Source organism: Calypte anna, chromosome 3 (assembly GCF_003957555.1).
Source record: "Calypte anna isolate BGI_N300 chromosome 3, bCalAnn1_v1.p, whole genome shotgun sequence".
Classification (NCBI taxonomy): Eukaryota; Metazoa; Chordata; class Aves; order Apodiformes; family Trochilidae; genus Calypte; species Calypte anna.
The window spans coordinates 64,424,899-64,452,270 of record NC_044246.1 but is presented as its reverse complement, the minus strand read 5'-3'; the positions used below and the strand labels follow the sequence as shown (position 1 = coordinate 64,452,270).

Here is a 27,372-nt window from a genome sequence, read left to right as displayed (position 1 = left end):
TAACTGTATAAATAAGGCTGGAAAATGCCAGCCAAAGCTACTGCAGGCAGGAGGGTCAAACACTGAATTGTTTGGCATTAAAATTAGAGCTCCCACAGCTGGTTCCTTCCTTGAGAAAACCATGACACAGAAAGTGTCTTAATTTACTAATTATTGCCTCATTCTTCACATTTTTATTTCTGTTTCCCTGATTTCTTGCTTCTCTTTGAGGAAGGGTTTTCCCTTCTGAATTTTCCTGTGTTCCTCTAAGCAACAGAAACACACAACAGAAAACCATCTGGAAATCAGACTCAGTGCCAGCCCCATTCAGAATTAAAAAAGCTGATTTTGATGCCTGATTTTGAGTACCACATGCTCTGCTCTACATGTCTCACAGCCAAATTGGGAATCTGTAACTGTGCCCATTTTCCAAGAGAGAACCTGAGAATTCTCAGAATACCAAATCCTGATGGATCAGTAGATAAGTTTCCTATTTTTTGCACTTCTGTTGGAGCGAGCCACTGAACTTGGAAACTCTTGGTAACTGTGAGCATCTTGGTTGCATTATTTGCAACGAGTTAAACATTTCTCACCGAGGAAGGTGCAGTAGTTACACCATGTCTGGAAAAGTCTGTCCAGTTTTACTCCTGTCTTACCAGGAGGATGTTGATAAACTGGAGCAGGAGATCACCAGGATGGTTAGGGGAGGAACACTTGCCCTATGAAGATGGGCTGAGGGACCGGGGTCTTGTTCAGCCTGGAGAAGACTTTGGGGGACTTAGGAGCAGCCTTCCCATGCCTGGAAGATGATAGGGAGAAGGTGAAGCCAGGCTTTTTACAGAATTGCACAGCAGGAGAGCAAGAGACTATGTTAATGAACTAGAACAGGGCAGATTCAGATTTGAAGTAAGAATGAGTTTTTTCCTCAGGAGGACAGACAATCCCTGGCACAAGTTGCCCAGAGAGGCTGTGGGGTCTCCATCCTTCTAGATATTAAAAAGCTGGATGGACAAATCACTGAACAGTGTGGTCTGAACTAAATATTGAAGGTGCTTTGGACATGAGGTTGGCATAGATGACCAGAGGTCCCAATAATTCAGAGGTCCCAATAATGGTGATTTTGTATCACCAATTTTTCAGCCTTGCTTTATCCTCTACTTCTGTCTCAGACAGCTTCTCCTGCATGCTTGATCCCACTCTCAGAAGCCTATGAGAAATGCAAAATATCCCTGCAGTTCTCCAGCAAATGAGCCATGACATGATGAAGGGAATACAGGCTTTGAGATGTTCGCTCACTTACTGTGACAAAACCCTACCTTGTCTTCTTAAGGGAGTTGCTTAACTAGCACCTGTAGGCAAGTGTCTGAACAGGAGAACCATTGCTTTCCTTTCATGCTGCGATCTGTTTTCTTTAAACTGGAGTACTATTTTATTTAGCAGTGCTGCTCATTTAGAAGCTGCATCATTTTCTCAAAATGATGGCTGGCAAGAAGCCATAACAATAATTAGCAGGAAAGCAGAACTGTATTCCAACAAACACCTCACTGAGGTGGTTTAATAAAACAAAAATGAAGTTTTATTTCTGTTTTGACAAATGAAGAAATAATACTATCCAGTGTTCTAGCCTCAAATAAATTCAATGAACTTGTATTCAGGGTCCAAAATAAAGTGGAGCAGTTTCTGGGAGCAGGAGAAGGAAATGAGCCAAAGATGGTGAATACATGTTCATTTAGGCAAAAAGACAGATGGAAAAAAAAATGTTAGCCCGGGACAACAAACAGTAGTCACTGGCAGACAGTGACTTCCTACAACAGGGAAATGTAAAACATTTTTCACACGCAGGCATCACCTTGACTGATTCTCTGCCAGAGTTTAAACCTTTGCCAGTCTGTCCCTGTGGCCTTGGAAATCTGCTTGGTGAGGAAGCCAGTTCTGACCAATGCTGGAAGTGTAAATTATTGAGTTTCACCTGGATGCCTCAGCCATTTACTCTCATCTGAACAGAAGAACTTTGTTTTGTTAACTTTCTTTCACTGTGACAGAGGAGATGGCACTTCTTTTTTTTCTTTTTTTTTCTGTTTCTTCAAGAGACTGACATTTTAGGTTAGCCCTAAATTCATTTGTCTTTGATATTCTGAAGGAAGCATCAGTAAGCTGTGGCCTCTGGGAAGCCACAGGAGTCTTCTCCCCTCCAGACCTTTCTTCATCTATCATTCACCCCATCTTTTTGTAAAGTATTTGGTGAAGCCATGTAGGATTCCTTCCTTTCGTTTAATTAGGTTTTTGAGTTGTCCCAGAAACAGTGGCCCCAATTCATTTTCATATGCAGAACTCTTTTTTAGAAGACTAAACAGGATAAAGTTGAACTAGTTTGTATTTTTCCTAATTATGTTACTTCTTTCCCATCCTTGACTGACTTTGAGAAAAACTCAGAAAGCTCATGCTTTTCTTCATCATCAGGAGGGTCAGAATCCATGCAGAATGGAAAGACACAAAGTCAGTATCTAAGAAGTACCCATGAGCAGTCTGAAATAATGACTTAATAATAAATGTGAAGTCAAGCTAGGGAAAATGCAGAGTTTATTTTCCCTCCCAAAATTAAACAAATTCAAAGGTCAGATTTCTAACGTGAATTAGTGGCATGTAGGCTTCTAAAATTGTGATAGAAAGTATGTAACAAAGACACTTTATTTTTGGGATGCTGCTGAATGATTGTATTGCATCCTTTCCCTGAAAATGTTACTTTCGGAACTGAAATTTCCTAGATGATCTGGCAATAGGGAGAACAAAGAGTCTCTCCCAGAAAACACAGGGCCTTGAGCTGACAGTGAGGTAGGATCAATGTTTTTGTCTGCCAAAAGTCCCTTAATTTCATTTACCTGTGTCCAGGTTGAGAGCTTCTGGGCTTCACTGGTTTTTTAGCAGTTGCTAAGAGCTCATCAGCTTCAAACTTAATAATGAACCTAGGATGTGCCTGAGAACATTTCTCCAACAGAGGATTGTGAACAAGCCTTTGAAGAGCTTGGGTAAATAGGCTTTTAGTGCTTGAGAGGAACAAAAGAAGGGACCTTTTCTTATGTATGTTCAAGTATGCGTTGGCATCAGCTCAGATTTCACCATGTGATGATTCAGCTCTTGAAGTCTGTGGCTTGTTGGTGTTCAGGGACTGAGGTGGTTGTGTGAGACGTGCTGGTGATGTAGAAATGATAAACACAAAATCTGATGCTTAGTTTCCGAAGTATTTGCATGTTATCTTGGATTTATTTTGGACATATCAGTGTTTGGGTTTTCTCAAGTACTATATATCTAACAGTTTACACTGATCTCCATTTGTCAGGACTAACTCCAGTATTTTTTAAAAGCTAATGTATGCAGTGCATTTACACTTCACCAAAGGCTGGCAAGAGGCACAGTTCTTTTCATGAGTTTAGTTGTATTTAAACTGTCTAAAAGCACTTTCCAGAATAAGTAATCACTGCCTGTTTGCTACATGCAAATAATACATATAAATGAAAATGGACTCTTCAACTTCCTGTTAATCCATTTCCTTTCTTTTCTTTGTAGGTGTGGCAACTACTCCCGGGCAGGTGCAAATTCTAATAATCATTCCCCTAGGCAGATAGGAAAAGTTAGACTATTAGTGGCAATTACATCCATCCTGTCATCAGATTAGCAGGTCTGGTGGACCTGACCTCATTTACTTTCATGTAGACGTCCCAAGATGTTTTGCAACTGTCATCTCAAAGATTACTACGTCTTTTTGGGGTCCTTTCTAACACTTTCTAGCTCAGTATTTTGCTAATGTAATACTGGCAATGCAAGGAAAATGTTATTTTGGAGAAAAACTCAGCAGTTTTTTGCAGCATGTTTTACTGTCTAGTCTTATTTAAATAAAAATACAGTGTTTTGGTTTAATTCTGTTTTGGTTTTGCTCATGTTTGGCTTAACCCCTTTCTAGCAGCTCAGTGCTATAGATACTTTTTATCCAGCCGGTTGGGACTAATTAGAGAAAAGGCAAAAATTTGTGGTTTGTGGGGGCAGAGTAATCACAGTCCTTACACTTACTCAGTTGGAAATGTGAAGACTGTGAGTGCTGGACTGAATTCAAGGTCTCTTTCTTCATGTATAAAACCAGTCACTGCGTAAATTACAGAAGCAGCCTTTATGTTTCAAGCGTGTTTTTCCTCTGTGTTCTGAGTGGTGGACTGACAAATGCCAGTCCTGACCACCAGATTCTATTACATAATATTTTTCCCCCCTCAAAGAAAGCGTTGTATTAGAGGTTAAAGTGTAAAGACTAGGGCAATACTTGCATTGACATCAAAAGAGCAGAATTTTAGTTACAATACTTCTGCACAGTGGAAAGTGCTATTGTTCGACTTAATCTCTTCCCTAGGGATCAAAGCGTTCACTTAGGAGACAGAAATTCAAGGCAGTTTTCCTTCAAAGCACTTTATATTCTCCTCTGGGCATGTTTTCAAGAGGAGGAATAAACCCTGCCCGGTGGTTTGAAGGAGTCATTGCAGAGGTGTTGATTTCTTCAGCAGCTGAAGTGAAGCTGAGTAGATGTGGGTGATTCCTGACAACCCAAGAGCAAGGCCGAGTCTGTGATGGGAAGGGTCCTGAGGAATGTCCTTCTCCCAGGTATTACTTGCTGGTTAGTTGCAGGTGGCTCTCCTTTCATGTATGAGATTGTAGATTTAGGATTTAAGCAGTTTTCTGAAACATCCAGCTTGGTGGAGGAAACTTTGTCATCTAGTCCTCTTCTTTGGCTGCTTTCTACTTTGCAGGTCTGGTACCTTAAGCAAAGGTGTTGTGGCACCTCTTGCACAGACACATGCTCTTGGCTGAAGAATGAAGAAAACCACAATTGCAGATGCTATGAAGAACCGTGGTGTTTCAAACAACCAAAAGAGGCAAGAGGAGATCCAGGGTCTTCATCGTGACAGTCCACAAAAAGCTTGACTTTGCATGTGGCTGCTCGCAGTCAGCTTGGCTCCACCTTTATTCACTTTAGGGAGAAAGGGTTTTTTCCATCAGCTGTGGTGTGAATCTGCACAGTTCAATATCCAGTGAAGTCATCTGACCTTAGCATTTAGGAAACAGCATTTAGAGAAAAAAAGAATTTGGATATGTCCTTAGACTTAAGTATAGATGTGGAGGTATCCATACCTAATAATACAGAGTAAATGCAAATTACAAATAACATGAAATGCCTTTATTTGCATAAGTAAGCATTTTACTTACAAACCTAAAAACATTCTGGATATTAGGGCAATAATATATCTCATGGCCTAATTTTAATTCCTTATAAAAAAAAATTGCACATGGTAACTTGGTTGGTCTTATAAAGGAATGGTTCAGACTTTAATGATTTTCTCCAGTGTACTGAATTCAGGTTGAGAAGACTGACTTCATCTGCTAAAAATTAATAAACAGAATTTCTTATTGTTGAAAAAGTAAGGAAGGAAAGTTCTCAGCAATATTATAAAGAAAATAAATTTCTTGAAATGAGAAACGCAAAAGGTTGTTTTTTTTAGTAAATGATGACATGCCAAAATAGATTTTCCCCAACTCAAACATCATGTTGTTTGGGAGATGCTGAATGCTCTCAGCATTGCAGTGCCAACAAAGTGTGTCTGAGTTTACAGCAAATAATATGTCCTTACATACGGAGTGGGCAAACTTTCATTAAAACTTCCTGCTGTATATTAGGAAGCTGATAGATCATTAGTTTATCTGGCACCAAGCCACTTGCCAGATTTCAAAGTGTGAAAGTGAGGTTGCTGAGTCACAGCTTTGGAAGCTACAGTAAGAGTTGAGAAAAAACCTACCCTTTAGCTGGATAGAAACCCTGGAGGGCTGCAGAGGTGTTTGGTATATATGCTTTTGAACTTTGAAATAGATAAAAGAAAGAACTCATCAATGGACCTGTTTGTATGTGCATGTTGTTTATAGGTTACTATACAGCAGCTAAAATCAACACATGAAATACCAGGTTTGACAGGGCATGTGTGTAAAAAGGCAATTCAGGCTGAGGGAGTGGTTCAGAGCACTGATTGTACCAAGGGTTTGTCCAGTAACATCTCAGCTGAAATAAAAGCATAGTTTTTGGTCTTCTGGTGAGCAACAGATTTGGAACAAGAGAGCATTTTAACTTCAGGCATCGTTCAGAATTTTGGGCTTCCCAGCTGATAACCAGGCATGATTTATTGAAGGGACGAGGAGTAGAAGAAAAAAAATAGGTTGGAACTGGATCTCTAAGCCATTGCCTTACCCGAGCTGGGTTTTGGGTGTGCATCAGCATTGTGGCAACCACAAATTTCCTTTCCACTGCTGCAGCACTGGCAGGTGTGACCCTGATAATATTTTCTGTCTCCCTGTACTCACACTAGGCTCTCCAGATCCTGATTGTTAGTTAGAAAGCCATTCTTGCTTTGCCTTACCAACTATACTTGTAAAATAAATGAAGCATCTCCCATAATCGATGGCCAAGGGTAGTTATGCTGTTGAAGTTTCTTCTGGATATAAGAAAACTAATAAAACTCAAAAAAACTAATTACAGAGAATGCCAAAAGCTTCAGGGAAGATTGCAGGGTTTTTTCCTGTAAATTTAGGCTCTCTTTATTGTATCAGTTACTGCTGCAGAAATGTTGAGGTTGAGAAGTGGTGTGGTTTATTTTGCAATATTTTGAAGTCTAGTAATCTGTCCATGATGAACCCCCAATTCAGAATGCTGATATTTGCATTATTATTCTAATAACTTTCTGGAATGGCACTTTTTATAACCAATATTTATGGAACTGGCAGGGATTCTCTGGGCTGTTTGCAGATTTTGTGCCGAGTTTCCTGAAGCATTATCACTTAATATGAAAGTGTAGAGGTAATAATGCTCATCCAAGAGAGAGTATGGGGAAGAAAGGGTTATTTTGACAAGTGCTGAATTGTTGAATAGATTGGTGTAGACTTTGGTGTAGCTTCATACTGTACCCAAATAAATACATAAGTCATTTGAAGGCTAACCTAATATCACAGAATCACAGAAAGGTGGGGATTGGAAGAGACTTTGAAAGATCATCGAGTCCAAGCCCCCTGCCAGAGCAGAGTCATGTACAGCAGGTCACATAGGAACATGTCCCTCCATTTAAAAAAATGTTTTATTTTTTCTCATCATGTCTAGGTTAAACATTTGAAATAGACATGACACAGTATACAAAAAGGAACATGTATCCAGGCGAATTAATTTGTATTTCTGCTAGCAGACTTTATGGTCCCACTGATAACCTACCGAAATGTCCCATTAGTACCTAAGTAATTGGCAAGTATGAACAGTTTGTAGGAAGACCCCAATCACAATTGCAACAGTGTACAGCCAGAGAAACAGAAATCCTGTGGGATTTTGATTTACAGCAGTTGAGTTTTACTCAGCTTGAGTCCTCTGTGTTGGAAAAAACCTATTCAGTGGTAAATAAAACCCCACCTTTTTCCCTAGTCCCACACCTGTGTGTGACTGACCCTTGAAAAATGTCAGGTGGAGACTATCTTGGCTTTGTACAAATTGTTGACTCACTTCCTCAACTGAAAAGGTAATTTCTGCAGTGTTCTTTTCCTTCTTTTCATTTACTAATGTACTCAGCACATGAGAGGCTTTTTTATTATTATTATTTAACTTCAAATTGCTTCAGCCTTTTTGATTTTTAAAAGCAGAGAGGCTTTTCCAGTGTTGATTTGCTACTGTGTGTGACAGCATGTTATTTCTGGGGACACAGTGAAAGGCACTGCTGCTGGCACCTTCCTGGATGTTCATCTCTGGGACTGCCTGTAGCTCGAGCAGTGCCTTGCTTCTGGAGCTCCTGCCCAGCCCCTCTTCAAGACAGACCATGCTGTAAGGCTGCAGGAATACCTGAACCATCACCTTTAAGGTACTGAGGATTTGGGGGTGAGTGGGGGATGAGGGGAGTGGGGGGCAAAATTGGACAGATTGCCAAGAAGCAGTACCAGACCCTTTTCCCCACAGGACTGTCAGTTCTCTATGCAAATCAGCTGACATCTAGTACAAAATGAAGCAGTGTGATTTTCTCCAGGTAGCTTTCTTGTCTGTTGTGAAATATTAACTCTCTTGTAGACATGTGCAGAAAATGTGATGGGAAAGTATTATTTATCTCATAACAATGTGAAAGCAGTTCTTATGCCATAGTTAATGTGCTGCCACTTCAGGTAATAGAGTGCCACCAAACAGGCATGGCATGGCCTTCTTACACAGTGCCCAGGCAGCAGCTGTCATCTTCAGGGTGAATGCAGCATCACTGCTGATGCAGAGATATTCATCCTTCTTTACAGAAGAATGAAGAAATCATTTTATGGCAGTTACTAAGGACTTTATTTTTGTACCAGAAGTGCCCTGAGTGGAAAGGCTGAAAACCAGAATTCTACCTGTAAGGCATGTGTTCCTCCTGTATGTGAATTTATAGTCTGATTATTTATTTCAAACATATTCAAGCTTCATTTCCATCTTGGCAACAGTTCAGCTTTCCCTTCATGTTTTGCTGTAGTCAGCTGAAAGCCAGACATTGAGATCGTGTTCTGCTTTTTTTCTGGGTGCCTCTGGTACTCATCAAGCCATTTTTGTTGTCCTATAAACAGGTTTTTTTTTCTTATGCTCTCATTTGCTGTGTTCTACCATTTGTGTTCTCTATACCTTTTAGACTGTTTTAAAACTATTTTAACAAGGGTTCAGAAGCATCTAGCATTCCTAATGAAGTTTAATGGAGCGGTGCTTGTTTGCCCACTTATTTGAACAAATTAAGGAAACAGAAAAGTTCCCTATGACTTAAATGTTTGTTAAATGTTTTTGTTTTCCTGCTCATTAAGCTTCACGTATCGCAGGAATTGTCTGTATTTCTAAGCTCTCTGCTGAAACAGTAGAGTAAGAGTCTTGTTTGGTATAATAAATGTGGTAAGAAAAAAAAAAGCCACAACACAACAAAAACCTCAAGATTGTATGTTGAAATGTTCTTTGGCTGTGACTGTTGCTTCTTTAAGGAGTTCTCTGCTGAGATGTACAGCAACTGATTCAGTTTCTCTGGGGGTGCATCTCTCCCTTCTTCAGAGGGGAAGAGGGATTCATCAAGTGAAAGCAGGGGGAACCTTCATGTGGCCCTTCAAATGTAGATTGTCTTGTTGGTCCTGTAGAGAGGTGCCTGGAACTCTCTGGGATCAGGGGGAATCTGTGGTGGATCACTGGCCACAGGCAGCTGTGAACTGAGCAGTAGCAGCTGCATGTGCTTGGACCTGGCCTCTCAGGTCCTCACAAATTTGAAGGACTCTGCAGTTTAGGGAGGAGTGTTAAAACTTCCACAGCAGGATGAAATCTTGTCCTCCCCCATCCACCCCCCATCAGAACAAATGACCAGAACTTTTGTGGAGGGATATCTGCAAAGATTTATCTGCTGTCAGCTCTCTCATAAGCCTGTTTCAGTGAATGAATCTGGGGTGGTTTGGATAATGTTAATAACAGAATGTGACACCTATTTTCAAAATGAGTGCAGTATTCAGGGCTGTTTGGTGAAAAAACACACTTTTTCACTTGCAATCAAGAAAATTCAGAATTATTCCTGCTTTTTTTTGGAGGGGAAAAAAAAAAACCCAAACATACCTTTCAACTTAAAGCAATCCTTACAGATATAGCAGAGAAGACTGGAGAAAAATGTTTCCTCCTGGTGCCTACAGTCTTCTGTAGCTCTTCAAGAACTCAGAGGTCATCTGCAGGAAAGAGTCCCCTGGAATCACACCATCTGCAATTCTCCATCCGGATTCATGCACAGCTCTAGGAAGGAGGTGTAGGTTCTGCTCACCTCCAGAGCTGAGTGGAGTTTAGAAAAATGGGGATCTTTAAGGTTATCTGTTCATCAGGAAAGCATGGCAAGCATGCTTCTTATTTTTGACCTTTTGAAGATATAGCTCTTAATGCAGAAGTGAATGTGAGTACATAAAAGAAGGAGTAAATGTTTTGAGTACTGAAACTTCAGAATAATGCCCTGAAGATCTGCAGTTGTCAGTCAGTATAACTTCCAGGTTTGTTTGTTGTTTTTTTTTTAAAGCTCAACTCCATACTTCAGAAAATGGGGAGAAAAATCCACTTGTGAGGAATTTGCTTGGGGAAAAAGAAAAGGAAAAAAAGAATAGAAATTAATTTACACTGCCAGGTGTCAGGCTGTAATATGATTACGCTGGCAGAGCCAAAAATAGAAATGCTCAAAGCTCATAGACATTTTAGCAGAGGTCATGAGCTTAGCAGATGTGGAAAAATTTGTTTCTGAGGACTCAGCAGTTTGGGAACTTGCACAACGTGTTACACAGGTATGTATACTCGGTTGCCAAGTGCCATGGAGGCTACAAAATCCTAAGAGGAGCTCCCAAGGTGGTATTTCGTGTTTAATATAAAATCTGCAGGCTAAAAAATGTCAGTGCTGAACAGTAATCTGTAACCAGCTGGAAACAGGTTCTTTCAGGTGATTCATTCTTGGGCATCCAGGTGGGATAGCACCTTGCTTTGGTCTCCCTGTGGGACAGGATGAGAAAGGTTGGATCGGTTGAGGGGCACTGGGACTTTCAGTGTGGAGTGGAAATGTTGGGGGGGGGGTATATGGTGATGGGCATTGAATTTGTCGCTGTGGAAGGGAAAAGAGAGTGGAGGAAAGGTGATTGCTGTCCTTGGAGGGAAAAAAGAGGGGAGACAGATTCTGAGGGAGGGAGGAGTTGGGGTGGAGGTGTCCAGTCTCCTTCATGGCCTTTGTGGCTGCCAGGGTTTGATGGTCTGGGTGCCAGGTGACAGTGAAAAGGAACCAAGCCCTGTGATAAAGCCAAGCAAAGTCTGGGATTTCCTGGCCCTCTAACACTTTAGGAAATGTCCTGTACCAGGGCTGTACACAGGCTCCCTCGAGGTTAAGGAAGTCCCATGAGGCAATATTTGTCTGCTTGTAGGGATGAAACCAGCAAGTAATAAAAAGGTAAAGAAGAGTTGAGCAATTAAAGCACTCACCTAATCTATAGGAATTCAAGCTGACTGCCCTCCTGTGTCCTCCCAACCCCTAACCATAGCCAAGCAACTGGAAAAGAAACCTGATTGTGAGACTTTTAAAACCAAAAGACTCAATATATGACTATTACACGCCAACTAATGTATGTTGTTTGACAAGTAGGAACAAGACTCGATGTCTTACATTTTGCTTCCATCCATCCACTTTTCCTTAAGTGTCAATGGTCCACGTAAATTAATAAAGTTAAATAAAAGTTTTATGCCTGGTAGCTTTCCAACTAAAAAGAGCTTAAGGGTCCAGCCATAACTCATTCAAGTAAGTTGTAAAAAGCACACTTTAACTTTCTGCTCTGTCATCTTTTAAAAGGTCCTATATCTACTGGTTGTTTTCACAGCCTCATTATCAGCTGGGGTATAAATACTCTGTTTTCTTTATCCTTATTTGAAGCACTTTATCCACTCTTTTATAGCTATCTGCTTTAATTAGAGATAATTTTAATGGAATTTATTTAAAATACATTTATTCAACTGTGTGGAAATTATTTGACTGCCAGCCCAGTACATGCCTTGGAAATGACTGTTCGGTGTTTGTTCTTGAACTGATTGGCTGTAATGGGTGGCAGGGGTTTGCTTTTTGGGCTTACTTTTTTAGAGAGAATAATTTTCCTCAATTGCCAAGTAATCTCAGGAAGAGCGTAAAATAACTTCCTTAGTATATTTTACTAGCTTTTTACCAAACTACTACATAACTGTGAATCTTGAAGATAGGCAGGCTGTTTCAATGTCCTAGACTAAGGGCATTGGAGGGTAATAGAGATGATTCATACTTCCATGAAATAGAAGATTATTTTGAAAGGCTAAATAAATTAAACCAGATGAATCCCAGGTGTAATTCCACTGACTTGTTTAGAGTTATAACTAGTACAAATTTCACCTATTAGGCCTATTCTCATAGGAAAAAGAGTCTGAAATAGCAGGATAGTCAGGGAGGCTTATAGATTGCTGTGATCAATCGTATCATTTTAGCAGAGACATAGAGGAAAAAAAATGGAGTCACCTAAAAATAGGAAGACAGGAGAAAGTATAGTATTGCGTATAAGCCCCTTACTTGAAGGATAAAATTAATCCGCAGTAAATTGCAAGAAAAAAGTTCTTAGTGTGTACTGTGCCTAATTACATAGCCTAATTGTTTCTTTCGTTAGTCCTCAAGAGATGGTGGGTTCCAGGTTTTTTTGTTTGGTTGGTTTTAATTTCTATTTCATCTGTACTGTTCAGAGGAGCAGGGTGTAATTGACTCATTCCCATAAAATTTAAGGACAGGATACTGTCAAATTTTAGCTCCTACATATTCCCCATTCTGTGGTAAAGTTTGGTAGCTTTTCCCTCTAACCTCAAGATTTTCTGGCAGAGGTGTAAATCTGGGACTCACCTTGTAATCATTTGTGTGTTTTCCTGCATATAAATGCTCTGCAGTTTCTGACCATTGAGGTGCAGTCACTAAGTTTCTGGTGCAGACAAATAACCAGGGGCTGTAACTATAAGAGTTACTGATCCACTGGAGACAACTCTTGTCTCTAAACCTGGGTGGAACAAATCTGACCCAGTGATCTGCTCCTGAACATTAAAAAGTACATTCCTAGTGCTGTCCCCTGGCTGTATTACCAAATTTTGTGGAAGGAACAGAAGCCTTGAAATTAGATAAAAATAAGTTCATCCATAACTGCAGAATCAAAATGTAAACCTATACTACCAAGATATTTTTCAGTGAATTGTAATAGATTTTTTTGGTAAGGTGAAGTATATTGTAAATATAATTGGGAAATCTTGTGAATCAAGGTTATTATTTGAGTTAAATTATAAGGCTTAAGGAAGACACATCTCAAATCTCAGTCTATTTTCCTGGTGGGTCACCATGGGATGGGGCAGATTTTTCTACCTATAATTTAATTAAAGTCAGTAAATGGGACTACTGCCAAGATTGAGCAGGTATGCTCTAGAGGATATGACCTGAGTGGAATTGTATTAGAGTAGACATGATACATGTTGAAGAAGAAAATGAGAAATGATTCTTTAATACTGAAAAAATATTGTACCTGAAACAAAAATATAATCTAAGGAATAAATAAAATATAAATGGAACATACAGAGCAGGGAGCTGAGGGTCCAAATTTGAAATGCAATTTTAGAAGGCAGTTCAGGAGACTTGTATAACATAACATCTCCAAATGTAGCCATATGTCCTATTGATTTTTCATATTTGTGAGTGTTAAGTGACACATCACTGACTTGTCAAGCATAGCAGAAGGCAACTTCAGCATCTCACTGAAGGATGCTTCAGTGCAGCAGGGTGACTTTTTCTGCCCAGGCTTTCTTGAAGTCATTGGATCACTGTGAAAAGCACAATGATCTCTGTTGATTCATCTTCTCCTGAGGGCAAACTGAACCAAAATTATTTTGTAGAACTTTCTAGCATCTGTGGTGGCCTAAGGACAAGTTTTAGGGAGAGAAAATGTCTTTCATTAATTACAAAATTTTCATTGGAAAAGAATTCTGGGTAGATTAGCTTTCTGCCAAGCTAAGATGGTCTTATAGAATTATACTACAGTAGTTCACTTATATTTGGAAAATCAAAGACATTTAGTACCCTTGAACTGGGTTAATAATATTTTATTATTTTAATAAAATAATATTTTATTAACTAACTAAACATTTATTAGTTGCGCAAATGTGATTTTCTTTCCAACATCCTATCCAGTGGAGAATGCCAAATGAAGCGTTTTGGATTTTCAGACACATTTGTGTCTGAGACCCAGACAATTTGTGGAGCAGAAGTAGAAACTGAAGTGAGAGGCAAAATAAATAATTAGGGGGAGAAATAGTTATACAGAGTTTCATAGTGAAAGCAAGGAATGCTGAGACCCTGAGAACTATTTGAGGTCTGGGGGCTTTTTTTGTTTGTTTTTTTTTTTAAATTAGAACAGACTACTGTGAGTAATTCCTGATCTGGAAATAGTGACTTCTCCTTGTGTGTGTTTAGTGCTGTGAAACCTGAATGCAGAAATGAAAAGTTTAAATAGGAAATTTTTACTCCAGCTTCAGTAGGGTGCTTACATTTGTTTACACTATGGATTTTCCTAAGTGTTAATGGGACATGAACCATATCTATACAAAACATAGAGCGTATACCCTCTCCTTTCTTCAGGAGGAGAAGCACTAAGGGCGGTAACTGCAGAACTGGCTAAACACAAGTATTTCCGTATCAGTAAGGTGCGACTGAACGTACCTGGGAAAGAAGTTCATGCATAGGGTGGGATGCTCTCCAGGTCTGATCCAGCCCATGAAAAACCTCAACTCATAGGCCTGAAGGAGGAATAATTATACAAATAAGGTGATTAATCTGTTTTTATATGTAATTATGGAATGTTGCCTGTAAATGACAAAGATAAAATCAAAAGTCAGCTTTCACTTGCATAACTGAAGCAATGAAATGCTTCTGGGACTCCCTGCTATCTAATGCAAATAATTTCATCCTTTAGCAAAGAGCTTGCTGTTGCCTGGTTTTTGCCTGTTAGCACAACTGGGGAACACAAACCTCCCTGTCCCTGTCTCAATTAAGGAGCTTTTGGGTGGATTTTCTCCTCCCTGTCCCACAGTGGGGATGGGGGGTGAATGATAGGATGCCTGATTGGTACCGCTCAGCCTAAACTGACACTGTTGCTTTAGCTTGCAGAGCCACTTCTTTGTCTCAGATAGACACAGTTATTTAATCTTCCTTTCTCTTTATGTATAAAAACACCATTACAGGTTCCCCATGCTTTTTACTTCTCTGTCATCCTTGCACTCCTGACTTTCAGCCCGTTGTACCTACCTGTTGTTGCCAGGCAACTCCTCTTGCTCTGCAACTCCCTTTTCTTCTGTAAGTACTTCCACAAGGATCTCCATTCCTCAGAACCTCCTGTCCATGCCAGTATTCTTTTATTCCTCAGTCCTCAGTCATGTCTGCAAGATCTCAAGATCTGGACCTTCTTCATCAAGAGAATTTGGGTACATAGATGTGTTGGGTATGTGCATAGGATCGCCCTATTTTCATCTATCTGCTAAAATGTAGTCACCTTCTTGCTGCTGCATATTATGTTGCGGCCTTTGTATATTAAGAAATATATATCTATATCTATATTGCCTTTGTATGTTAAGAAATGTGTGGTTTCTCGTCCTAAGCCTCAAGTCATCATCATAATCTCTGGACTGGCTTCCCTAAAAGTATGAATGTTCCTGTGTAAGTGGACTGCAGTATACCACAAGCTATTTCCTGCCTCAGCCTTTCCCAGTGTTTTTTGTAGAGTAGTTTTCTTACACAGAGCTAACAAACAGAGAACCAAATCCCTGACTGCTTCTAATGAAGAAGGCAGTATGGGCACACAATATATGCTGCCTTACGTAGCTGTTGCCTTGTGTGTGTTGCAGGAAGCATTCATGGGATGCTGGGGCAGCAGGTATCTAAGGGCAGGAGTCCTTTGATTATTCCTTAAAGAATTCTCAATTCAAAAGCTAAGGCATAAGGAGATCAGGGAGGTTGGAAGAAAGGTGTGGTGCGTGTATGAATAGTAACAAAAATTAGTAGTACAGTAAGGGTACTCATTGCTTTACATGCCTTTGGCAATATAAGAAGTCATAAATACAAGTTAACTGCAATGTGGTGGTGGCAGGGGTCTCTGCAAAATTAGCTTTAAAAACAACTTCTAAATAATTCCTAAATTAATTCTCAAGTATATTCTCTTGGATTTCAGGCCAGATGCAAATCTTAAGAAAGGTTTTGAAAGGCTGGAGCTCTGTTGCTGAAGTCAGAAAGTGTACTGTGTATATGTGGGTATGTGGGAGAGGCCATATTTATACATTTTGCAATAGGAAATGAAAAATCTGTGAGGATGAATGGCAAAAAATATTTGACAAAGAACTAGGCATGTTTGGAGTTTTTTTTCCCATTGAGCTTCCCATTTCTTACTCCATACTAGGGGATGCACTTTATTTCTTTCTATTATAGATGATGCATTAGAATTGTTGAATTGTGTTCCTGTGAAGTTGACTAAAGCTTATGTCTGTCATTACTTTTGGTGATTTGGAGACATTTGGAAAGTGACTGCCTTCAGCTAATGTCACATAATTTATTCCTGCAGATAACCTCTTATTCATCTGTTAGTATCATGACCCCTTTTCCTCTCTTCCTTATTCTCTTTCACAATGGGAAAATTGTACCTTTATTTAGAACTGCTGTTAGCTATGTAATATGTTCTTCCATGCATCAGAGCACTGAAAGTACTTGGGGTCAAACACAGCTCACAGTGAAGCCAATCTACTCTGTACAGGTTTGTAGAGGGTGAACTGCACTATGGTTGGTATCTGTGCATTCTCTAGAAGCATAAAACCAGCATTAATAAGTTTCATAGCTTTTTTTAATCTTGTTTTTTCCATGAGTATAATATTGACTTTATGGAAGTGATCAGAAAATTGAACTGAAGCTTTCAAAGTACCTGTCTGAGGAAGAAAAAAAAGTCCATTTCATTTCATTTGTATAGAAAGTGGTTTTGGTTTCATGCCATATATTCTTTATAATGCTGCCATGGCACGCTACTGTCTTACACCAGTCCTTTCAGCTGCAGTATCTATACAAGTATACACTTACACTTTTTAGGTACTGAAATGGGAGACAGCGAAAGTTAACATATATGTTGCATTTTTAGCTGAAGATTGGTGAGGTTTGCGGTGGTCCTGAATACCTAATAAAATTAATTTTGCATCTTCAATCATTCCTCATGAAAGCATTGGCAAGATTTATCTAGAAACTGCACTCACCAAGAGGCAAAATTTGTCAGCTTCTGTCTATCCTACAGCTTTAGCCCAGGTTTTGAGTTTCTGTACCCCAAACTGATAAGAATCTGAACAACGTGATCAAGATCCTGGACGTTTATTCAATGCTTCTGAGAGCACTGAGGGAGGAAATGGAGGAGTGATGTAATCTTAGTATCCTTGGCTGACCAGTTAAGGTCTGGGAACATCTTGTGTGGAAGCCATTTTTGCACGTTATCAGAAGAAAAACTATAATATACCAAACTTTCAACTATGATGCCCAAAATACCATGTGTTATACGGGGCTGTAGCATTCAGAATGAGGCAGAAGATGTAGAAGGACTCAGGCATGTTTCTGCACTGTAGTTTTACTGAGATGGGATATAATTGAGTTTCCCTGTATGGGAAAAAACAACTCATGAATTTTTCAGATAACAGGCATTAGAGGGGCCATCTCTGTTGGTGCAGAAATCCTAAATCATCTTTCTAACATAAAATAATAAAAGGAATTAATCTTTCAACTTCACCGATGTATTAAAAAAACTGAAAGCTAACAATTTTACCTTTTTTTCCTCAGTGATTCACTTCTAACTTTCATAAAGTTGGCTATATTGCCTTTGTGTGTTAAGAAATGTGCAGTTTCTTGTCTTAAGCCTCTAGTCATCGTCATAATCTCTGGACTGGCTTCCCTAAAAGTATGAATGTTCCTAGCTTTTTTCCTTTTCTGTGGTCCAGTTATGCCTCAGGATATAGCATAAGGATTACATGAGCACCTATAATGAGAAATTTCCTGTTCTGAAGCCTTTGGGAAGAGGAGGCAGATCTGTCAGGATGCATCTGCTGCCAAAGAGGTCACATGAAAAGCATGGCAACCGCATAGCCAAGAGATGTGGGAAGCACTTTTAAGTTCTCTGTTCTCCTGACTGAGCAACTTTTGAACCTACAGGTTTTTGGGGCACAGGTGTTGGAAGAACACTCATTCTATTCAAGTAAATAAAAAAAACAACTAGACAAAGCTAGAAGGACTAAAGTTCTTCCTGAATAAAGTTAAGATGCTGAAATGCATCTTACAGTAAGAGACCATCAAGAAACAAAACAAATGAATCTGGCTCTAAAAGGCCTACTTCACAATTGTATTTTTCAGGTGTTTGTGAAAGGATTTCATGTTTTCCAGTTTTATCCTACTAAGGGACATTCAAAAGGAACAGTTTTGAAGAAGTATAGCTTTCTCTGACAATGCAGAAATAGACTATTTGTAAGAACTAAGAGAAAAGTTTTTTGAGAGGGGAGAAGTGGCTGAGTGTCTTGATGTTTCCTTCATGCAGTTGCAGCAATACCAGTGTTGTCGGGAACCTTTTAACGTTTCCTGAGGAAAAGTTTGCACTTCCAAGCAGAACAAAACTTGTATTTTGTCTCCCTGTAAGACAGTAAAAAGGTCAGAAGAAAAAAGAGCTTTCACAAATGCACGTAATGGTGATTTATCTACTTCCTAACAGATAAGGTGAGGAAGAGACAAAACTGACATTTAGTGTCGACCATGGCACCTGCTACAATTGAGCACTGTAAAATGTTTTTTCCCTTGATCCACAACACATTTCAGGAAGTCTTATTTGTTCTTTTCCTTTGTCATTTATTTAAATAAATTCTCACTAGCATCTGTGACTCATTTCTCCCCAAAGGGCTGGCTATGGTGCCAAAAAACAGAGGTTTCAAGGTTAACAAACTATCTTGCTTAGAGAAAAACACACTGGTAGTTAGCCTGCTATTGCTTTGTCTGAGGATGCTTACTTGAATGTCTGATAGATACAGTAATTGAGTTTTACTTTTGTTTCTATCCAGTTTTACCAAGAAGAGCATTTCCTTCCTCCTTGCACACCTGACTAGTCTGTTGTGCATTCCAGGTGGTCCAGCAGGGATTTCAGATGGGGAAATAAGATTACCTAGTTCTCCCAGAAACTCCTTAGCACTGTGTTATGGCCCAGTAATGAATTGTAAAGTTAGTCTGGTGCCATAGAGCACTGATGGAGTACAATTTGGGATACTTTTTAATTATTTATCATGTCAGTAAAAGTCTCTGGCCTCTAGTTTTAGCATGAGAGCTTTTCTGGGAGGTCCACCTGCCTTCCCACTGTCGATCCTCTGCAAACAGCCTGCTTCCCTCTCCAACTCTGTTTGCCACCCAGTCCACTTCCACTTCTGAGTGGCCTGGTTTTTTGCTGTGGAAAAAAGGGAGCCAAGAAAAGTAAGGAACCTTTGCCCCCAGAAGTTTCTTCGCTGTTCTTTTAGAGCTGCTCACCATTAGTCTGGTGAGCAGTGACACGGAAGAAAAATGACAACAGTAATTTGGAAGCTGAGAGAAGCAACTACATTCAGGCATTGGCAAGATATAAGTATCTTTAATGTGAATAAAGCTACAGCAAAATGAGTTCAGTGAAGCTGAAGGAAATGTTGCCAGCAGGAGGAGGAGTAAAATTGGGAAAATAGAGGCTGTGCACACTGTAGTTACTATTTACCCTGTGAGGAGTCATGAAACATACTACACAACAGATGAAAGAAGATGCCAAAAAGTTATTTCCTTATGGAAATATTAAAAAAATTAAAACTAGAAACACCTGAAGAGTGGAGAAACCCTGCATCCTTACATGAATGTAGGCATATGAAATATGAATAGAAGAGAATATCAGAATGAAATTGAAGAAATTCTTTAGAATATTAAAGAAGGAAATGACATATATCTGAAGGACAGCAGCAAGCTGTTTTGAATATGATCTGTCGTATATTTGGAGATAGACCTAAGTTTTGATTTATATGGACCAAAATGGACTTCTTTTTATTTGTAATGTCAATTCTAAGCCTGCTTTCAAATATACTTGGAGAACATCCTGTGCTAGAACTGCGCATAACCCTTGAATTTTGATCTCAGTCTTTTCAGCCTCTAATATATTCAGTGTAGTGTAAAAAAAAAACAAAGGTGAAAACCTAGTGGCAATGGCTACATATATAAATGATGGCATACTTTTATTGCTTTTGGATAGGTAGGTTTGAATTATGGCCATGAGACTGATGGACAATGATCAGCTGATTTTCTGTGTGAGAGATGTTCTAGCTTTGTCTCTGCACACTTTCTTAATCAAGTGCATGAATCAAAATTCAGGGACATGGAAGAGTTTCAGATTGTCCTTCATCATCTTCCTGTGTTGTCTGGTATTATTCAATGAAGGGAAATTACATCAGGAGACAAAGAGATGGTGTGGAGAGGAGAGGCAGGGATTTGAAACAAGTGCAGAAGGTAAGATGAAAATGTACTACAGAAGGGACTAATTTTATACAGCAGGAGTGGTAGGGCAGATTTTCTCTATCTAAAAAGTAACCATTTAGTGACCAAAACAACCATGCAAGAGGCAAAAGAGAAAAAAACAAGTTCATAAGATGTGTTTGAGAAAGTCTTCAGTGTTAATGTCATTCTGTGGGTCCTTATGTGAATAGCAGCCAGCTCACAACAGTATTATTGTCTCACCAATTAAATGGCTGAACTAAAATGGGTAGGAACTACAGCAACACACATGTTTTGGCACTGAGAATGAATTTTTAACAGCCTTACTAAGCAAAAGGAGATCCTGAGTATTTTTCATTGTGAGGTGTAGTTTACAGTCTCTTTATTGGCTCTGGTGAGCATGTGAAGAAGTATGGTAAGGATATCCCTGTATTTAAGTAAATATGAATGCCTAGAAAAAGGCATGAAACTGTGTCTGTAAATATGGATTTATTCCCCTGATTTTTATATTTCTTGTCAAGTGTTGGCCTTGTGCATTTTAATAAATGCATAGTATAATGCTGTATCTAAGTGAGAATGATGATAGACATACTTTATTTTTTTTTTCAAAGTTGGATTATTGATTGTCCATGTATAGTTTTTTTATTTTTGCTACTTATGGAAAAGATTCATTTGGACTTACCCCGTTTTCATGCAAGACAGGAACTTTCTGCTGAATTTCCAGGTCAGAATTTTCAGTTACTGATTTTAGTTAAAGAAAGTGGTTTATTTGCATGTTCAAGCTGTCTTTCAGGCTTGCAGATTTTACTCCTGCCTTTTTTCCTTGCCAAGGATTCGTTCATTTTATTACAGACTCACCGAATCAGCCAGGTTGGAAAGGACCTCTGAGATCATCAAGTCCAACCTTTAATCTACTACCACTGTGGTTACCAGACCATGGCACTGAGTGCCACATCAGTCTCTTCTTAAAAACCTCCAGGGATGGAGAATCCACCACCTCCCTGGGCAGCCCATTTCAATGCCTGATCACCCTCTCTGTAAAGATTTTTTTTCCTAATATCTAACCTAAAACCTCCCCTGGCAAAGCTTAAGACCATTCCCTCTTGTCTTACTGGTAATCTACTTGGGAGAAGACACTTATCCCAGCACTTCTGCTACCAGAAAAACGAACTGGGCAAAGCCTATGGCTGTTGTATTGTTGAGCAGATGATCAGCATCCACCCTATCTACACCTGCTTTCTTCTCATGTTTGTTCCATATACAGATGTTGCTATGAGGAAAGGAGTCAGCAATGACTGATGTGGAGCCTGTGGTCACAGATTTTGCAGCATCAGGTCGGGCAGGCCGCCGGAACGCCTTACCAGATATTCTGGGCTCTCCTGCTGGTGCTGGGACTTCGGACTTGCCACACAAACTGGCTAAGCTCTCTGTTTCAGAAGGTAAGGAACAGACATTTTTATGCTGTCATCCTTTGATTTCTCCTTAAGACTTCTGCCACTATGTAATTCTGATGTCGGTACTGATATTTCTTTCTTCATTTACAATTAAATTTAACTTTGCAAACCACTTCCACCTCCTGATGAGACAAATTAATTTTAACTGAGACTAAGTCTGCCATATCCAACTGCTGGCATGGTGTTGAGCAGCATGGGGGAAGGTGCTGGGAACTGAATTCAAGTTCCCCTGAGGAAAAAGCCAAACATAGTTGCATTGCTGGACAGGCTGGAAAACCAGCACTCCAGCTATAAATTAGGGATAATTCACTTGCTCCTGCACTGGGATAACTTAGCAGATGACAGCAAGCTGCACTGCTAATCCAAGTACATGTCATTCTAACAGAGGCATATACATTAGTTTCACAGTGATACAATCCTGCTACTAGGCTTCCAACTTCGCTGTCTGAGACCAGTGTCATATTTTTGCCTGTCCTTTAATAATTTTAAAGGGTGCTCTGCTGATTAGAAAAGTTCTAATCAACAATACATTTGAGCTCTTTGTACTTTCAAGGGGGTTTCAAGATTTTTAGATCCGGAAATAGCTGGTTTGTAATGCCTGTGAAGTGAGAATTATAGATTCTATAATTAGAATTATAGGGGCAGACCAAGGTCTGCCCCTAATTTTTAGGTTCTGAGTTGGAAGTAACTTTCTTCTCTTCCTGTGACAAAACCAGTGCAACTGGAGGTCCCATTTCAAGGAGCAGTAATGGTTTGGGGCAGCACCAGGGGAGACATGCCTGTACTGAGGAGTGGGAGGCTTATGGAGCTGAACTTAAGTAGATTATAGGAAGAATTCCCAAGCTCTGAGTCTGAATGTCCTGGTTGTATGTTGCCCAAAGCAATTACAGGATGTTAGAATTTACAGCCTCCTCAAGCATCATAAAGTCTGTGAAGGGGTGGGAGTCAGGAGGGTGAGGACTGCTTTGATTACAAGTTCTTGATTTCATGATTTAATTTGCATTCATATATTTGGGGTTCTGTAATCCAAACCTGGATAGACTTCTGGGGAAGAAGAGGTCAGGTAGAAATAGCACTTTCAAGAGGAGTGAGAAGGGACTGAATGACAACATCCTTGCCTGAGCCTGAGAAAGAGAGGAAAATAAGAATCTGAATCAGTGTTGGAAGGAGACATTACTGGTGCAACAAGAAAGGGCAAGGATTTATGAAGGACAGAAAGTGGGCATAAAGAAAAAAACCTGAAATACAATGTTGTCAGATAAACTCAAGATGCAGGGCAGTAGTGAGGGGAACTGGACGAATCTGGAAGAGAAAGTGGGAAGGAAAACAGGTTCTGTGTCAGAGTACAATCAAAGTAATGCTGGAAGCCATGTAAGTTCAGGGGCAATGACAGCAGATAAGCCTGAGTTATAGCTTCTTTCTTTCAAAGAAAGATTTTCCCTTGAGAATATGAAATGTATGTCCCTACAGATTTTTTCCTGGTGCATGCAACAGGAGCACTGGAAATCCATTACAAAGCACAGTCACTTAACATTTAATGCTTTTGTTTTCAAATATTACGGTTTGGGGTTTTTTATGTTTATTCCAAATAGCTCTTCCACCTGGCGTGGCTTATTAGGCATGACCAGAAGTCAGGCTTCAGCAGGACAGAACTGTTTCCCTTACCAAAGGAGAAGTAGACTGTAATTTATTGTTCCTAATGTCAGGAGATGTGGAAGTGAAGTGACCAGTCCAACCCACTGAAACATTCATTGATACATGATGTTTAACCAACCTTTGTATTGTTTAGAGCAGTGAAGCTTGAGGGAGATGCACAAAACCACGCTTAACAAAGCACAAAAAGAGTAACAGCTGTAGATAAGTTATTCATGTTTGTTTCATTTTGGCCTCTGGAAAGTTTAATTGTTTGAAACAATATACTTTCTAAAGCATGCAGCTTTTCTCTCTCTCTCTTTTTTTTTTCTTTTTCTTTTCCCTGTATTAAAATAAGCATGAAAAAGTCTTGTTAAAAGAATTTTTACAGCACAGTATAAAATAAGTACTTAGCCCTCCAGACAGAAGAATCCTTCCCTCCTGGTTCCCATCCAATGCATTAAGAAGAGGAAATGAAACACAGCTACATTAGTTTTAGCAAAATGTACTGATGCTTTCTTACAAATACAAAGACTAGCACTGCCAAGATTTGAAGAACAATTAAGAGCATGGAATTATCCTTTCCTTTTGTCATTGGCATATAGCTGTGCCAAACCATGCCTGGAAGAAGCAGTTTCCAGTATTTGCAGTTTGCAGTCATGATATTAGGAAATGAATACAGGATACTTGCTAGGTCCACTCTGCTTGGATGCTTTTTGGGGTTGGGATTTCCACAAGTATCAGATGGCAATTATGGCCTCATTGTGTTGTAAGTTAAACTTCTTATGAGACAGCAAGCAAAATGAGGAGAATTTATCAAAATGGAAAGAAAGTTTGGAAGGTCGAATGCTGCATCTGGGAAGCTGAAACACTTGGGGCTCTCACTGACACCTCTTTCTGCCTGTTTCTGACTTTAACAGTAAGTTCATTAAGAAACGAAGCCATTTCCAGCTCGGAACAAAGAGGTTGGATAAATGAGAAAAGTGGAAAAGATGGAATGTGGCTATATAAAGCATGCCCTATTTTTTTTCCTGCTCTGAAAGATTCAGTGAAGATTATGGGAAACTATGAGGAGGATTCTCTCCATCTTGCTTCAAATTTAGCAAATGCTCATGGGATCATACATTTCCTTTCATTCTAAAATGCCATCAGCTACTGTCATAGTGAATGGTTAGGAACAGGATGTGCTGATACCTTTTGTCTGGCTTAGAAAAGAGATTTTGTGTATATTCTTTATGAATCATAGATGTGTGATACAGATTTCCATGTACTCTTCAAGCTACACCAAGTTAATATTCTGGTGAGATGGACAGGGGAGACTTTGGCACCAGCTGTTCTATTTCAGAGCCTAATTGTGCAATGAAGAACATCTGTGTCCTGCCTGATCATCCTCTGAGGGTGGGTAAGTTTTGGAGGCCTGAGTCTTGCCACAGGTGCTGTGGTAGGAAGCCATAGTGGAACCACATTAAACAACTGATTGGTGTCACTGGTGGTTCCAAGGTTGAAGAGGAGCCTGCAAGGAGTTTGATAGCAGAGGCAATACTTGCCTGATTTGGTAATCTGGTTTAGGGCACTGTTCTGCCATTAACTTTTATTGTTTGCTTTACTTTTTTTAGGTGAGTGTGTATAACTAACTCAGCATCTTAGCACCTGTTGCACACCTAAGTGCTACCAACTATGAGATCAGATTTCCTCTAACAAACTGTTTACCTCTACCCTGTCTGCAAGATTCCATTTCCAAGCCCACACAGAAACAGCCAATAGAGATGATTGCTCTGTTTCCCTTTCCTCAACAGTGCTCTGCTATGTAATGCTGAAAGGTGCCAAATGACTCAGTTCTTAACTTACTGGTATAAAACTCTGAAGCTTCCAAACCACTGACTAGACTTAAAACATCAAGTAGTTTCTGCAAGAGCTTCAGTTGTGTACAGCAGAATCTCTTTTTGTGGTTTGTGCAGACCAAGATATATAACTCTTTGGTTGTTTGTGGCAAGTCTCCAGGGCAAAAAGCTGAAAATGTGCCCCTTACATTATGACTATTAAAGCAGGTAGGACTTTGAAGATCCCTCCTTGCCCCCGAAAGTGGTGGCCTGTCTTAGATTTGGACAGAAAAAAATGTTCCATTAGTACTGGTAATGCCATGTGGGACTTGAAGATAGTGTGAAAATGATTATGGTTTGCAAGGAAATCAAGGCAAGAGGAGCTCCTGTTTCTCCATGAGAGAATGTGGGCATCAAAAGCAACAGGGTGGAACTTTTCATCCAAGGGCCATGCATGCTGGGGAGCTTTTACTTACACCAGTAATGAAAGAAGTCAGCTTGAACGTATGGAGGAGTGGCCTTCCAAATCAGAGTAACAAAAAAACCTCTCATCTTGTGAAGAAAGGGTGAATTCTCCTACATATTTCTTGGCAAAGAAGGTCAGCCAGATTACTGGCATATTCATAAACTGTGATACTATCTACCTGAAACCAAGCAATGCTCAGAGGAATGTGATACTCTAATGACTTTGGAAATAACCCACCAAAAAAAAAAAAAAAAAAAGAATAACAATAAGGAAAAGTTACCTCCAGTCTGTTTCTTACAACCAAATGGACACTGATCAGCACATGCAAAGAGAGGGCAAATCCACACCAAGGGACAATTGCTTTTGGAAGATGCATCTGCAAGTTTTTTTATCTTTCAAGATAATTTCATGAGTAATGAAGAGACAATCCAAACAGATGATGAGTGCACCCAAAGATTTTTCTGCATTAAAAAAGCTGCAACTGTGTGTCATATCTAAATGTTTGATTTTGTCTTTTGTTTTTTAGATGAAGGAGCAGAGGGTGGAGAAGTGCCATCATCCAAAGCCTTGCTGGAAAGTCAAGAGATGGAAGGAAAAAGCAATGATTCCTAACACTTAAGGACTACTGGATCAAGTAAATCCATCAATAGACTTTCTAGTTTCCCTGTGTCATCCCTTCTGAAGTGTGGTAGCAACTTTAGTGGCACAGACAAGATTTTGCAGCACACTTGTACCTAGATGACATTAATGTGGAACTACTCTTTTTTCTATTGTCATCCTTCAAAACTAATGTTCTACACATCCAAATGGGAAGAGAACTAAAGAATGTACCTCTTGTTTTGTGTTTTCTCATGGCTATAGTACTCATCCTAAATAATCTTCTTTGACAGTTTCAATTCATATACTGAGTAGACGTACCTACCACCAGATGATGGCGTCACAATAAAAATCCTGGGTTTTAATTTCCCAAATAACTTCTGTCTCTCTGACACACAGGTGTATTCACTCTCCCCATATGAAGTTGGTGTGAAGTATTTACTAGGTTACAGACATTATCTGTAACTTATCAATTTATCTCCAAAATTTTTTTTCTCAATAGAGTTATGTAGATGGGTGTGAGAGACAAAAAAAAAAAAAAAAGAAAAGAAAAGAAAAGAAAAAAAAAGAATATTTTCCTCTCCTCCTGTATCCAAAAGGTTTTTGTAAACTACTTAAATACCAATATTTGTTTTCAAGCTCCCTTTTATCTATTTGATTATGACAGACTATGTCAGTTCTCCCACTCTTAGCATTCTTGCCAGTTCTGTCATTTCTGGTTTCAGGCTGAATGTTGTGACTGTTCATGTGTATCTAAAATAAAGTAGTCATGTTTGTAAGTGATTAAAATTGTTCATTCTCACCACGAAAGTTAAATAGCTGTCATCTTTTTCTGCTTTCTGTTGATTGCTTGATGTTTCTCCTGTATGACAAGACTTAAGACCCGGTAATATATATATTTATTCTATTTCATCTGGGCTTTTTGCTTTATTTTTTTCTGCCAATTGAAGAAGTTCCAATCATTGTGGTTTTTACAAAGATTTTTAAGCAAAGATTTTTCTCCACTGAAAGGCATTGTTTTGTTATGGAGGTCATGCTCCTGCAAATACTTAGCATTCATTCCCTTGTTGTAGGAGACCTAAGATTGAGGTACAGGTGTGCACATTTACTGACGCCTGGGGCAGCTGCTATTTGTGCACTTTTTGAAACCTAATCAACACTGGCAAGCAAATGCTTTAATTTGCTCACACAACCTCTCTTCTGGGCTATAGCCAGACAGAGAAAGCACCTATGATGCATACCCTCCACATTTGACTGGTATTCCATCT

General features: G+C 39.4%; 1 protein-coding gene across 5 annotated transcripts in view; it reads left to right on the top strand.

Moving 5' to 3' along the window:
- Positions 1-26,907, top strand: part of PKIB (cAMP-dependent protein kinase inhibitor beta) — a 52,448-nt gene extending 25,541 nt beyond the window's left edge. For 3 of the 5 annotated variants that reach the window (XM_030447969.1, XM_030447968.1, XM_030447972.1), the window contains exons 2-3: positions 21,400-21,574; positions 26,034-26,907. In XM_030447969.1, coding sequence (XP_030303829.1) covers positions 21,427-21,574; positions 26,034-26,119 — 234 coding nt within the window. In that variant the 5' untranslated portion in view covers positions 21,400-21,426 and the 3' untranslated portion in view covers positions 26,120-26,907. Of the gene's footprint in view, positions 1-7,831; positions 7,919-21,399; positions 21,575-26,033 lie in introns of those variants that run through there. The other 2 variants (XM_030447970.1, XM_030447971.1) reach the window with 2 other exon arrangements.
- The last annotated feature ends 465 nt before the right edge of the window (positions 26,908-27,372 follow it).